This window comes from Vulpes vulpes, chromosome 6 (genome assembly GCF_048418805.1).
Source record: "Vulpes vulpes isolate BD-2025 chromosome 6, VulVul3, whole genome shotgun sequence".
Taxonomy (NCBI): Eukaryota; Metazoa; Chordata; class Mammalia; order Carnivora; family Canidae; genus Vulpes; species Vulpes vulpes.
In genome coordinates, this window is record NC_132785.1 from 84,986,961 (window position 1) to 85,003,356 (window position 16,396).

The 16,396-nt window shown below is 33.3% G+C and overlaps 1 protein-coding gene across 3 annotated transcripts in view; it reads right to left on the reverse strand.

Annotated features, from left to right (window-relative positions):
* Positions 1–374: 374 nt before the first annotated feature.
* Positions 375–16,396, reverse strand: part of MDGA2 (MAM domain containing glycosylphosphatidylinositol anchor 2) — a 768,370-nt gene continuing 752,348 nt past the window's right edge. Inside the window, exons 15-17 of one of the 3 annotated variants that reach the window (XM_026000757.2) lie at positions 15,399–15,529; positions 3,834–3,939; positions 375–975 (exon numbers count right to left, since the gene is read on the reverse strand). In XM_026000757.2, the coding sequence (XP_025856542.1) occupies positions 887–975; positions 3,834–3,939; positions 15,399–15,529 (326 nt within the window). In that variant the 3' untranslated portion in view covers positions 375–886. The remainder of the gene's footprint in view (positions 976–3,833; positions 3,940–15,398; positions 15,530–16,396) is intronic. The other 2 variants (XM_072761491.1, XM_072761490.1) reach the window with 2 other exon arrangements.

Here is a 16,396-nt window from a genome sequence, read left to right on the forward strand (position 1 = left end):
TTACACAAACCACTCTCAGCAGTGCAAGCTTCTGAGTTGAAAATTATTCAGGCTTGTTTCATTGAAGGCACTTGGTTTCCATGGCAATTTATAAAAGATGGTGGTTTGGTTTCTTCATTGGAACAGATGACTTAGTTTGGGTGTTCAAGTGGCCGCAAGCAAACTCCGATAAGCCTGTGTAATATGTAAGCCCAGGTTTACCATCCTGGATAGTAATGCATGCAAAAAGAGACAGCATATAGTTATCTAGCTTAGCCATGGGAAGAAAACAAATAATAACAATAAAGGTGGGATGGGGACAGTTGGGAAGGAGCATGAATGTTTTAAATAATTCTGAGTTCGGGTAATTTTCAAGGAAGGGTAACAACCAAAGGTAAAAGGGCCTACATTTATTTAATTCTCTACGTAAAACCTTCTTGAAAGGAAAATAAATGCCAGCTCTTCACGTACCCTGTTTACAGTGAGGTTTTTGTTGGCAGGCCATTAGGTTTCCATGGTAACAAGCAAACTATTCATTTGAAACAAAACCAGCCATGACTTTGTGCTTTGACAAGGATTTCTATAGCTTTTTTTTTTTTTTTTTTTTTTTTCCAGAGTTCAACCAGATGACCAGATGACGCTGTAATCTTTTTAGCCACAAAAGCACCTGAAGGTCTCTTCTCTACTCAGGTCAAGATTATCTTTTATATGTAGTTTGGAATAAGTTATACTTCCATGATGTCTTTTTATCCCCAGTGCCTTAAAAAATTCGTTTTTATTATTTTATTTTTGAGTCAGTAGTCAGTGGAGGAATCTTTGGTAGTTTGTTTTTTCAATGTCCATTTACAAAGACTCTTTCTTCATGCCAGTGCCTGGTGAATCTTTTATAGCCTCTGCCAGGATAAGGTCACCTTCGAGGACTTAAGATAGAGATGAGGACGATGACTGGAAAAAGCCATAGATGTACTAAAATTCCAACAGCACCATCAACAGAATCTAAAGACAAGGAAAATAATGCCAAGAAACAAATAACAAAAAAAGAGAATAAATATTCCACGTAGCTACCGATACAACTCTGATAAACTAATAAAACAATAGTAGTATATGGGAAACATTTTTTGGAAAATACTGTTTTTAATTTGTTTTATTAGTCGATTTCCAAGACATGTGAAAGGAAAATAACTTAAATGTGTGGCTAGAAATTTGATAAAATAAAATATTTTAAGTTGATATGATATACTGTGAAAACTTATCCAGAAAGTATTTGTGTTTGTGGCTGAGCTCAACCTCAGAGTTCTGCATGCCACATGGAAATATGTACACATAAGGGGAGGTGGGCGGGGCGGATGGAGTGACTGGGTAACAGGCACTAAGGGGGGCACTGGATAGGATGAGCACTGGGTGTTATACTATATGTTGGTAAATCGAACTCCGATAAAAAAATATACAAAAAATATTATCTAACATCTAAAAAGTAAAAAACATAAAGCATTTGGCAAGCTCTGCTAAAAAAATAAAAAGGGAAATATGTTCACATAGAAAAGTCTTGGAAATCCTGAGTTCAGTTTTTTTCCAAAGCTTCCAGAAATGATTAAGATTAACGACTTGAGTGAAAAACTACTTTTTATGAAAACTAGGATGGGATTGTCATGGATAGAAAAACCAGCTACCACAGACCGTGGATTATATATGCTTAGAATGATCCAATATTTTTAAATTGAATAAATAATTATCTCTTTAGTATGGTTTTTAGAAGCACTATGTCATTTATTTAACTAAAAAATCCTTTCCACCATTCTGCGTTAAGAGTCCTATCATAATTGGTGTTTCAAGTAGAGCTTTACATCCAGGTGATACCTCCTTAGAATGTACACCTTGCCCCGGAGGGCTAACATGGCCAAGCCCGATAATTCACTCACTTGGCTTAAATCACAAAATGGCTCTTACCTAGGAGAAAGCTGGGTTTTGAAGACGACAGACAAACTCAGCTTTAGATAGTGTGGGCCTAGATAGTTTACTGCCTGAGAAGTAAATGGGAACCTGAGCAGTTAAGAAGAGGCTTTTGGCTGCCAAGCCGGTTTGTACTTAGAAATTAACATTAATTTAATATTCCCCAAATGCTAATTGTCAAAATGAGCTTAATAAATGCTAGTTAAACGGATATAGAGTACTTTCCCATGCCAAAGAGAAGGGTTTTGTTTAATTAGGGTTGTTTCCTCTGATTTACAGAAGCTAAATAAAAATACTTCCAATGTGTACAGATATATCTTATTTAGAACAGCCACAGATTTCTCTGACTTTAGAGGAGATGAAGTCTGATTTTGAAAGTGTTCTACTCTGTAACAATAAGGTCCTTTGGGGTTTTATCATTATTTCCCTGTTGCTACTCTTAGCACATCTGTTTTCTCCACGAGGTAGTATATTCTTTCTTGCATTCCTCATTTGGAAAGTTTAATTCAAAATCTGAATTTAATTTGTAATAGTTTGGTGATTAAATTATCTACATGTAAGATTTCTGTGTAAGATGGTTAACTACCGTCAGTTACTTTAATGTTATTGTGACTGATTCACATTATGAAATCCAAAAGAAATCCCATTCTCCTCCAACAAGGAGAATATATGTTTTTCTGTGCATTTGACAAACCTACTTCATTTTGGTATTGCTACTGTTTTTTTAAAGCAAAATTAGCCAGACATGGGAGACATTTCTACTAAATTTGTTACTTGAAACGCTAAGTGTAATGACAAAAAGGTGAAAACTGAGCAAAGTAGCTCATTGTTATATACAATCTTAGGTTTTGTCTTTTTACAATGCTTAAAAATGGAGTCAGTTCAGTTCACATGAACAATCAGTAGGTAGTTGCAGAAAATTAACTCTTAACATGTAGACTAATTTCTCACTAAATATACTCAACAAAGACTCTGATCTACTCTAGACTTAAAATGGATTTTCATTCTCTTTTATACATACTAAATAATTGATGAGTTATTTGTGTAAATTTAGCTTAATTGATACCCCTCTATGTAACCACAAAATTAAAGATTCCTGATGGGCCTTTGAAAATACTTTAAGTGGAAGGATCTTTAAAAGACATGATTTTAGTTTTCTCAACTTCACATGGATAATATGGAGATGAAGACTTTAGGAAACAGCTCAACACATAATTCTTATATTTCTTTGCATTATTTATAGTTTTTAATTTATTTCTTATCCAAAACATATTTGTGGTGACAAAATAAAATTTGAAGATATCATTAAACTCAATCCAAAGTAAAAAATGAAACCAAATTGCTAAACGAGATTGTAATGCACATAGAAGAATTATACCAGAATACCAGAAAAAAATGTGCTTATCTATTACTTATTGCATATAGTTAGGCTCTTCACAATAGTGAATCTGTTAAAATGACTGGCAAAAGACAGACCTAGAAAATATATTCAAAAATGGGGGAGGGAGGATAAAAACAGCTATGGCTATAGAAATGTATGCTGAGTATATAGATCAGCCAAATATTTTTCTTTTAGCTAAATATTTTAATAAAAGTAAAAAAGTCCTCTGAAAATAATAATATAAATTAAACACTTTTTAAAAATCTTAATTAAAAATCAAAGTGTGCTGGCCTTACACAGACCAAAACCAAAATTACTTTTATCTTATCTTAGACCAAAATGCCTACCATCAAATTTAATACTTGTTTTAAAGATGTCTTCAAAACTGTAGGGTCTCACATATAAAGAATTTCTAAATTAACAAACTAAAAATAAGTGAGTTTTAAAAATTAGACAATTTTAGTTTAATAGTTACTATGTTCCTTCAACATCACATCAAACCAATCTAAGAATAGACACTTACTCTTAGTCGTTAGGTCTTGTTTTGCACATTCTCCTTCTGCAATTGATACATCATCAATGGCAATGTCACCCTCTATGCCAGGACCTCGAATACCTTCAAAAATGAGCTACAAATATGAATGAAACAAACCTAAGTGTAGATCTTTGATTTGTAGATGGATTCTTATTGAGAAATTGAAAAGCCAAACCTAAAACTGACACCAATTCTGACATCATTTATCATCAATGGTCTTCATAATTGTTACTTACAAAAAAACATAAATGTTCTTAACAAAACCAATTAACAGGATTGTTAATTAAAACTAGTTTTAAGGAATTAAAAGCTCCATGTTGATTTTAAAACAAATCTAAACTTAACTGGATAATAAAAAACTACTACTATTATAACCCCTAACTCTTTTCATTTTCAGGGTTAGGGAAAAATTTTTATCTGAACAGTACTTCTCTGCAATAGACGCCCTCCAAATTTGTCTACACATACAACATTGGTTTTCTAGAAATATTTTATGGAATGAATCAGTTCTGGATTCTTTACAACAGTAGTATGTTTATCAAAGCCCAGAATAAGGGATTACCATCTCTGTGAAATTTGTTTACTCTCTTGAAAAAATATGAATAAGTTTCTCATATTTCCCATATGTTATGATATACCTTTATGATTTAACTTTTCACATTCTATTTTTAAACACCTGAAGATATTTATGGGTTTACTTATGTTGAGTGTTTAATGGCAGACTTTTGCATTTCTAATATCTAGAACAGTGATTGGCACTGAGGTTTAATACATGAAAGTTGAAAGAATAGATTAGTTAAATCAGTCTCCTTTTATTACTCAACTGAATTCTAAATTCAATGACAATATAAGGACAATTAGCAAATTTTTATTATTTAATTTTTACACAAATAAGACTGCTTTAAAATTTTCTCTATAACGCCACAATTATTCCTTTCTTCTAGTAAAACCTTTTAATCCTTTTATATGAAAAGGCAACCTATGCATTTAGTGATTGTATTCACAAAAATTTCTACATGCCAAAAGGAAATATCTAGTTTGGTCTTTCCAAGGAAAAATTAGCTTAATGAAGAGGTGTTTCAAAATCAAGCTGATGTGTGCATTTCCATCCAATTTCTAGCCTTACTGCATTGCAACAAATTAGAGGGAAAGTCTATTTTTATCAATATCAAAATTTTTGGTTTCATTTTTTTTGTCTTTAAAAGTATCTTAATATGGCTCCTTATAGGCAAGTTTATGAAGATTCTCAGAAAACTTAGGCTACTTTTGAGAAATTGATCTGTTGTTTTCTGATATGCTATCATAATTTTATCAATAGAAATCTCTAAGTGGTAAGTAGAAGCATTAGTTATCAACTTTTGTATTGAGTTCCTTTCCCCCACTTGAATATAGTCCATACGAGCAAAAATAATTTTCATGATTTGGTAGGAAAAAAAAGTTTAAGAAATTTTTATTACCATTGATTTGTGTAGAAAGGGTTTTTTGCTTATCTGTGTTGAGATAAATAAGTTAATAGAGATTGCCAAAAGCCATTTCTTTAAAAACCATCCAAAATGTCATGTATCACTGAAGCCAAAATAAAATGGTGGACTAGAATTAAAATATGATATAGAATCAAGTTAGCAGTATATGGATTCTCAGTCCTCAGAGAAAATTGGCAATGAAATATTACTTTGGCTGCCTGTAAATAAAGATTTGCACTGACTTAGGTAGTGTTCTGAAACTTATCTGGAAAGTTAAAAAATCCTCAGAGGACTGTTTAAATAACAAGGTCCAGGGATCCCTGGGTGGCGCAGTGGTTTGGCGCCTGCCTTTGACCCAGGGCGTGATCCTGGAGACCTGGGATCAAATCCCACGTCAGGCTCCCGGTGCATGGAGCCTGATTCTCCCTCTGCCTGTGTCTCTGATTCTCTCTCTCTCTCTGTGACTATCATAAATAAAAAGAAATTAAAAAAAAAAAAAACAAGGTCCAAAAATGAGAATTAAAAGAAAACAAATCAATGCTATAAAAGTTGAAGAGCACTGAAATCAGAAAAGGGGAAGTCATTTCAATGACTGTGGAATACTGCACGTTATGGATATCAGATAATTTATTTAACCATTGCCCTAGTGATATTGTTAGACTTTAAAATTATTTTCAACTTTTCTGAATAAGGCTGAGATGAATGCATTTTATATTTTATTTTATATTTTTTAATTTATTATTATTTTTAAGTTGACTCCATGCCTAGCATGGAGTCCAATGTGAGCTCAAACTCATGACCCTGAGATCAAGACCTGCACTGAGATCCAGAGTCAGATGCTTATCTGATGGAGCCACCCAGGTGCCCCAAGATGAATGCACTTAAAAATATTAATATACACACTTTCTAAGAGTGCATGGCTCTTTAAGATCATCATAAACTGCCCCTATCAGCATTATTGCCTTTATCCCAACCATGTTTTTTTAGGCCATTAGTATTTATTCTTGTTGGGATATGTGTTGCTTACCTAGTCAAGAATCAATGTTAGAGTAAATCAGTGGTTATTCCCACCCCCTTCTTAGTTTTAATCATGTGATGCTGAATCTTCTCTCCTGAAGAAAACAACATGAATGGAGTTTTATCTTGGAGAAAGTCAACTCACAGATTCATGCTGATATGAGTTTTATTCCATAAAATCCAACATGCTCCACTTTGGCCACTTGGCTAATACTTAATTGAATAAAAGTGGAGCATTATTATTGCAATTCTTTCCTTTTTGCAGGTATTATAAAGGATCAAATGGAATAAAGGATAGATTTTTGCCTCCTAGTCAGGTTTTAATCCTGGACTGAAGCAGGAATAGGAATGCATTAGTCTGGAAAATGTGATTTGGTCAAGAGGAAACTTCCTCAGCAACCAAGAGTTTTAATTTTAAAAAATGGTGTGGGTAGGGACGGTTGTAAGCCTTACTTGTAGAGTGCATTAAGGAGTTTGCAAGGCAGCCACAGCAAAGAAGGGGACCGCATTCCCATATGCTTTCAATGGAAAGTGAGGTGTCGGTGAGGAGACTGGATAAGGTAGATAAGAATGTTCTGCACATGATCACACTTGAAATTTAAACAGATGAAGTTGAATTCATAATCTTTTCATTGGAAAGAACGCTGGTGAAACAGGTTTAGGAATACATGGATTTTCCATCTTGGGTATGAAGAGGTGAATAAGTGATAAAATTATCCATTCAAGTAGTTTTTGTCATTTAAAGGACACAATTATTTTCACTTAGCAAGTTCTGGTAACCTGGAGGTAGGTGTCAACATAAAAAAGGTGGGATTATTAAAAACAATGAAAACTAAAAAGTTTAAGTCACCATATTTTTTTCAGAACTTTTCAAAGCTTCTTGCCCTGGAATGATGCTGCCATTGCTCAAAGCATTTCAAACTTTCTTACACTGACTTTAAATTATTAATCATGCTTCCTTTTCCCATTAACTTCCATTTACCCTCCCTTCCTCCTGCCTCCTTGTGCAAGTGAGACCTAGCCTTGTGCTTAAACACAAGGTCAAAGACAGAGTCCTGAAGCAGAGAGGTTGTGAAGGATGCTGCTATACTTTCTTGAGAGGAAGAGTTAAATGTCAGAGTAGATGGACCGATGCAATTTAATGTGTGCTGCCTCCCTGCAATATATTTACTGTAAGTGGGTAGCTGGTGGGACAAGAAAAATACAAATCAAAGAAAGTTGAATTGTCATGTGTCCAGAGGACTGCCTAAATCTAGAACATTCTCTTCTATGCATATTTCATCCCTTGTTGATCCTGAATGAGTTAAGTGTTACAGTAATAAAAGTTGGCTGATTTGTAGACCTATTATTTACATTCATCTGTACAACTATGGATAATACAGTTTGTCACTGAGTAAAGCAACTGAATTACTTTCTGTATAAGCATAGCAGGTGTTTTATATATATGTGTGGAAATAAATTAGAGAAGTTTTGTATATTATGTGTGGAAACAAATCAGAGAATTACAGTAGTTATTAGTAGGATGATAAAAATAATTTCTGGCAATTAGTCTCTTGAGACAGTTACATAATTAGTGTTTTTAATATTTATTCGTAATCTTGTGACGATAGGGAATCCAATTCAGTATGTGAAAGAAATACTGTAGTCCTCCTCAGGGTCCTATTTGAACATGAAGAAAAAGATCCTGTGCAGGATGTTTGTTTACTTTTAATTTCCATAGCAGTTTGGCTTTTAAGAAGATACAGATTTTTTTTTACCTCCTACTAATTCTCACAAAGAGATATTTATTGCATTGTTCTTTTTATGTTCTGAATTCCAATTCCAACTATATCTTTGAATTATTATAACAAAATTTTATAGATTCTAATACACCCATAAGTGGCTTCTAGACTAAGTCCTAGAGGAATACTTTTTCCCTTATATTTCTTATTGTTAAGTAGATAATAGAAATAAAATGCATTAAAACTCAATTTAAACATGTACCTTGGCCAAACTTTCAATTGTTTACAAAAATAAATCCTTGGTGACAAACATCTTTTTCTCAGTCATAAAAAGGAGAAACCATAACAATTCATTATGATATATCTCAACTTGGAAGCTGTAATCTGTATGCAATGAAAAACAATCTGATTTTTATTCATTTAGAAAAATGCTCTCTAGTTTAATAGGTTAAATTTTGTCATATTTTTATGAAGTACCATCATGATTCTGATTCCTATTACATTAGAGGAATAAAACTATGTTCCTTTCCTCTTCAGTACTTCTGAAATGCATCTAGTTTAATTGCCATGAAGAAGGAATTAATGGCATCTATATACTTGGGGAGAAACTGTTAAAGTTTAGGTTTCCTAAGGGGGGGCTCAATTTATGCAAAACCTGTCACACAATCACACTGATATTATTTAAAATGGTTTGCCTTAACTGAAATGACAAGTTTTAAATTTTATATGTTTTCACAGTATGTGCTTGCAATTCAGCAAACTTAATAACGCAAGAAATATTGCATGATTAGAAAATTAACTCTTGATGGGTACATTTAAATAAGAAGTTAATAAAAATGTATGTGGACTTGTGTTATTACAATGACACCACACAAAATTATTTTAATCCATTGATTGACAATTTCTTACATATATTATAGTGCTTTAAAGCTTATAGATATATATATGTCAGTATAGAGGTATATAAATGATGCTATTAAAGGCTCTGTTCCAAAATATTTTCTCACTAAGGAAGGAAGAGCTCCATGCAAAAGTAATGAGTGAAAGACAGGGAGTCAAAGAATACGATGCACTTCTGATGATGTGACTTCAATGTTAATGATGCCTTCTGCAAATGTTCACAGCATGTTTTCTTCAAGACAAGAGATATATTGCTTCTGATTATTGCTGCTAAGGCAAGCACAAAGTCTAAGAATGCAGTTTGAAAACTGACAGAGTACATCACTTGCAAAAATTCCAGGATACAAATAAAGTCCAAAATAGCTATTAACATTGGAAAATGTTTCCAGTGGTACTTTGGGAGCCACTGCCATGTCTATATAATGGCCCTGGAATTTGGCTCAGAATGCCAGATATATATCTACATGATTATGTGTTATATAGTAAGGAGGACAATATATTCCAGATCATTATCATTACTAGCTAGATAAGCATGAAGGCAGCACAATGTAATAAGAGAACTGAAATCTCTTTTCAATCCCTATTTAATGTTAAGGAGTTATGTGATTTAAGATAAACGTCAAAATGTCTCAAAATCATTTTGAAATCTTTAAATGAGGGCATAAGAGTAGAAGATATCCAGAGTTCCTTTCACCTATAACAAGAAAACATAAAGACTGTATTTTATGTTTTCAGAAAGTCTCTATATTTTCCCCCTGGAAAGCATTTGGAATATACTATGAAAAGAATTAAAGCATTAAAGAGGATGGTTAAATATTTTTCTTGGTGTAACATAAATTATAAGCAACATTCTAAGATAACACTGTATCAATTTTACTTTTTTGGAGATTTTGCTGTAATCCTCCCAAATCCTGCAAAATATATTTTCATCACAAGCACTGATCATACTAAATTAATTCTTGACAAAGAGCCCCAAAGGGAATTTCAGTAGGATAAAACTTCTATTTACCCTGAGAAGTACTACACAATTTTATTTTCCTCTAAGCAAACTAATTGGACACACTCAAACAAAGGACTTTGCAAGTGGTTGTTTTTTAAAGGGTTTATAAATCAAAATAATTTAAATGCATGCAACTCCAAACAAATAAAACAACCTAAGTGTCAGTGCAGCAGAGGCTCAAAATCACTTATATCTCATTTAAAATTCCAAGAGGTATGGGATATCCTTTCCACTTGAATTAAAGACATTCTACAATGCCACAAAGCTACATTTGAGTAATATTAAAACTTCTCAGAACTTAATTTATATGTTAATATATTCTGTGCAGTTTTGACTGTGCTTTCCTGGTAGGCATCACATACCAAAGCAAGTATTTCTGAAAAGCTTGACAGTTTACAAATGATTTTTGAGTAAAAAATGCTTTGTCTGAAAAAAAGTTCAAAACAATGAAAAACTCAAAACCAAAACAGAATAAAAGCAAAATATGGGGTAGACTGATGTAGTTGTGTTTCATGTCTCCTTCAAAAATCAAGACTAATGACACAATAGTCATAACACTTTAGTCAACAGACCTAAGACCTGTAGTCAACAGACCTAGAAATATGTCAGAGAATGAAAGAACATCCAAAATAAGAATATGATTTTATGTATCTTATTTTTGACTGGTAGTTTAAATAGCTTTACAATGCTTCATTAAAAACTACTATTCTTAAAACAAACAAACAAACAAACAAACAAACTACTACTCTTCATTTGCTTCCAGCCAAGACAGATTTAATAGGAACTCGATCTATCTTCTCATCAGAAAAAGCCAAATAACTGGATAAAATATATAAAACAATAAGCATTAGGTAATGAAGAACAATGATCGATGAGTGATAGGAATCAAACAAAGTGAGCCCTATGACTGCCCTATATAGAACTGATAAATCATGGTGCAAGCAGAAAGATAGAGCTTGGTAGAAAATCTCAGTTGAGATAGAGCAGAGAGTCTAAGGACTCCAAAGCAGCTAGAGTGTGCAGGGTAAAATACAAGCAAGGACAGAGTTCAGAGATCTGCAGAGAGTCTCCCTCGAGTATTAAGCAAGGTAGTGATCAGAACGTGAATGTGCAGTAACCACCCAACAGTTGGGAAAGAACCAGAGGGATGCATTTAAGGTAACAGTACCCAGCTCACCTGGACTTGGAAAACCTCATAATTCATGGGGCATTGGACAGAGTACTCAAAAGACTCTTGCCTTGGTAGTGAGAAATAATTAGCCATATATTAAACACCACTTCAGTCTCTCCTAACAAATCTTAAAAGCAAGACCAAAAATGATCAAACTCTCCAAATAACTACATTCCAAACAAGCTCAAGAATATTTTTAGAAGTATAAAAATATCCAAGTATTTTGTGAAACTATAAGGATTTTAGCTCTCAAAGTAAAATTCCAATGTCTAACACCCAATCAGATTACCAGACATGAAAAAAATGGAAAAATGATTTGTAATGAGGAGGAAAAAAACAGTCAAAATCCACCAAGAGCTGACACAGATGTTAGCATTAGCAGACAGTGACATTAAAACACCTACAATGGTCTGGGTTTCATATATTCAAAACATTAACCAAAGATGTGGAAAATATTTTTTCAAAGACTCAAGCTGAACTTATAGAGGTGAAACATATAATTGTTGAGATAGAAAATACACCGAATATGACTGAAGGCAGATTAGACATTGCAGAAGAAATGATTAGTGAATGTGAGGACAAAATGGAAACTATACAAAGGGAAAGGCAAATAAAAATATATTTAAAAACACTAAAAAAGCATCCATGAGTTGTGTAATACCTACATATGTGCACATAAATAAGGAGTCTTATATAAATACATAAGGTGTTGGATTAGAGTCTTAAAGGAGAGGAGGAGGAACAAAAATATTTGAAGAAATATTAGCCAGACAATGCTTAAATTTTATAGAAACTATAAACTCACAGATCTGATATCAATAAACCACAAACACATTAAAAATGAAGAAAACTACCCAAAAGCATGTCACAGTTAAATTGTTCAAAACCAGTGATAAAGAGAAAATCATTTTTTTATAAAGAGAAAATCTTAAAAGCAACTAGTCACATTACATATAGGATAAATAAGAATTTGAGCAGATTTATTCTTAGAAACAATGCAAACAAAAAGGCAGCAGAGCCTCTTTAAAGTCCAAAAGGAAAAACTAGAATACTATACTCAGAGGAAATATCTTTCAAAAAATGAAGATGAAATGGACTTTTTCAGAAGTACAAAAGGTGAAAAGAATTTATGTTTAGCAGACCCACACTACAATAAATGTTAAAAGAAGTCCTTCAGGCAAAATAAAATTGATACTAGATGGAAATATGCATCTACAAAAAGGAACAAAAAGTACCAGAAATGATAACTACTTTGAGCACCAACTATGCAAACACAGTCCGATTTCTCAGTTGGAATGAGGAGAAGATTATAGAGAAGAGAGTTCTCCAACGTTTGGACTATTGTGAAAAAAACTTTATTCATTTGAACATTATTGAAAATCTGCTTTAAAAATTCTTATAAATCTCTTTTTGTGAATTTAATATGTAAATCTCCAAGGCTGCAGAAAATTGGTTGTCATTTGTAGTGAGTTGTAAAAATGTTCTACTCTGAATTTACACTGACCACATCTTTCCTGATAACAAAAGACTAATTCATGTCTTGAAATCCTTTCTCTAAGTCAACAATTCTGGTAACAAGATGCAGTGGAGTAAGATGGGTCAAATCACAAAGCAAAACAATTCCTTTCTCTCAGATTGCAATCTCAAACTGGGGCTGACCCTGCCTCTCATTTCTTTCCTCTATGAAACTCCCCTCATTGCTTATATCCAGGGGGGCATTTCCTCTGGATTCTCCATGCTGTTACATCCTGAATGAAGAAACATTCCCTTGCAAGAACAACAAAAAAACCAAAATAAAACAAAATTCATACTTTCTCTAATGTGAACAATTATAGAATAAAATAACTATTTGCATATATATGACAATTTAATATCTATTTGTAGGTTATTTTATTAAATCTTAGTAGTTAATTTTTTAAAAAAATTTACCTACTTATTAGAGAGAGAGAGAAAGAGAGAGAAAAATAGAACATAAGCAGTAGGGAGAGAGGGCAGAGGGAGGAACAAACTCCCCATTGAGTGGGGAACCCGACATGGGGCTCCATCCTAGGACCCTGGGATCATAACCTGAGCTGCAGGCAGAAGTTTAAGTGACTGAGCCACCCAGGTACCCCTAGAGTAGTGAATAATCTTAGTTAAGATGCTGGTTTTCCTGATTTTCTAACTACCTTACACAAATCTCTCAAAGGTAGGCACTCTCTGTAATGACTAGCCCACTGGACTCAACTTGCTTCTTATTTGAGTATCACTGTCTTTAGACTCTGTGGGCATCAAACTTTCCCAAATCTCCTTCCTTTTAACTCTAAAACATACTAAAAAATAATACTTAGGAATGAGGTCTTCTCCCACAGTTGATATTACTAGGTAGTGTTCTGCATGGTTCCATCATTTAATCACTGTTCACATATTTCCACCTTCCCTTGGAAATATCAACCACTCCCATATTTCTAGGTACCACAGACAATCCGTTGACTCACAAATGTGTATGTCTCCAAAGCTTTAGATAAACGTGTACAGCAACCTGCACACTTTTAAAAGGATACTTCATAGGCATTTTTATTAACATGTCCAAAATAGAAGCAACCATATTCATCCCTGAAGCTTGTCTCTTTTCCTTTTTTTTGTTTTTTAAGGTAATGTGTAGCACAAGCATTACCCAAGACTCCTAAGTTAGAAACTTCTTAGTCATTTATGGCTGCTTCCCAAATTCCCAACATAAAATTGTTCTGCTAGCTTTCACACCTAAGTATATCTAGAAATCATCCCTTTTTTTTAATACCACTTCCCCAATTTGTCCCTTCAACATCTTTTATGTGAATTTTACAGGTCCTAATTGGTTTGCCAACCTAGTTTTGCCTCTTTGAAGCAGCAACATGACTAATATACCAGGTAATCCCCAGAGTAAAATCTTCCAGTGACCCCCCCATTACCCAAGCTCCATAGATTCCTTAACCTCCAATAACATCAGTCTGATTTATCTTTATGTATCAAAGTCCAGAAAAGTTTTTCTGCTTCCCTGAAAAATTGTATGGTATACAATGTCAACGTCTCTCTCTGTTCACTCTGAACTCTGCTGCAAAACTAATGTTAGCTTTTTCTCTGCTTTTCAATCCCTCTCCTTGGTTCAGCCTTCACTTCATACAGTAAGTTTTTCTTGACTTTCTTCCATACTCTTCTTGTTGGTTGGGTGTGCTCACAGAACCTTGTACATACCTCCATTACTGCAATTTTTATAGTATGAGATGTAAGTGTTTACATGTATATTTCTACTAACCTGAGGTAAACAATCATTTTTAGATCTTCAACCTAGCAATGTTCCTGGCACACAGAAGTAGCTCAAAAAGTATTGAACTGTTCATTATGATAATAAAGAAGTGCTCAATAGTGAAATTGAAAGTACTCAATTATTAAACCGATGTCTATGGCAATAAAGGAGCATCCTGAAGGAAACATTAATATAACTATTCTCTTAAATACTTATTGTATATATATTTGACGTATAAGTTTATGTTAGTGAGGCAGTCACATAGGAAGCAAAAATATCTCTTGAAGTACTTTGAAGAAATCACTGATCTGAAACAAACACTCAAGGTGAGTACATAAAATACATGTATTATATATAGTTATGAAAATCACTAAACTACATTATTTTCTTCACTGAAACAGTTTTGTGAAATACAAGCCATAATGGTCATTTTTATAGTCATTGAAATGTCTATCATATATTTTCAGCTAACTTTCTTAATTCAATTAAGCCTTATTTCTCTAAGTAAGCTTACTGCTCTTTCAAAACAAAGAAAAATAGCTTCTTCAAAGTTCTCTGACTTTGTAATCAAAGTGATAAATTACTAAAACGGCATTACCTCAAAGAGACACATTGTGCTAAAGTATGTAAAATTCCATCAAGTAAAATTCAAACAGATTAATTGAGAATTGACTATCCAGCTTCCATTATTATAAGAACCTGTGTTATTTATCTTCAGGAAACAAAATATACACATGTGATTTTATAGAAATGGATTATACTTTCTCCAGGCAAACCATTTGGATTTTGAAAGACCATTATTCAAACATGTTATTTGCTAGGTATTAATAAAAAGGGGGCATTTTCTCTGTAAAAACAGCTTTTAAAACTAAAGAAAAACTTAATACTGTCGTTTTTGTGATGCTCATATCACAGAATTTCTGAATGTTCATATCCCAAAGTTTACTCAAGGTATGCCTTTAAAATTATGCTCATGTGCAGCAGTCTCTTCACAGAAATGATGGTTCTTTTCTTACCTGAAATGAAGTAATTGGATATATATTAACATGAGCCTCATTCCACCGTTGACCTTTATTCCCACTTGAAGACCACAGTGGATTCTCTATCGTTGTTTGCCCTTTCAAACGCAGATAAACATTTAGAACACCTAAAAATAACAATGACATTTTATTTTGTATATTTATTTTTGTTTCACATTTGTTCCTCCTTGACCTAACACTTGTAAACTGTTAACAATAAAATTCCTCAGAACACTAGTCTTTCCTCCTTTCTTCCCTTCTCATTCCTAATCTTGCTTTTATGACATTTGGTAGGCCTCTAAAGACAATTATGTCCTAATCCCTTGAATCTGTGGTGTTATTTTATATGATAAAAGCAGCTTTGCAAATGTGAGCAAATTAAGGATCTTAAAATGGGTAAATTACTCTAGATTATCTTGGTGGGTCTTAAATGTAATCCCATATATCTTTATAAAATGAAGGCAAGGAGATTTGATACAGGAGAGAAGAAGGTGTTGTGAACGAAAAAGAAGATACTATGTGGCTGGTTTTGAAGATGGAAGAAGAAGCCACAAGCCAAACAGAGGCAGGCTCTATAAGCTAGGGATTATTCTCCCCTAGAGCTTTTAGAGGAACTAGCCCTGTTGACACCTTGATTTTTAGCTCCATGATATTTGTTTTGGATTTCTGTCTTCTGGAACTGTAAGATAGTGCATTTGTCTTGTTTTAAGACACATAGTTTATGGTAACTTCTTTGTTATGGCTGTAACAGATGTGTTGTACTGAGTGACTTGCACAAAGTCTGACTCTTATTGCCTTGTCTTATATTACCAATTATAATCTCTTTTTCAATTTACTTTTCATCCAAGTCTCATTTTCTTCTAAAAGAATTACTTGAAGATAAAATAAGAATAAGCTCGTTACATGATTTGATATATTTCTTTCAACAGTTTCATGTTCTGCACATAGTAAAAATAGTAGTGGTGCTGATGATACTAATAAAACACACGATATGT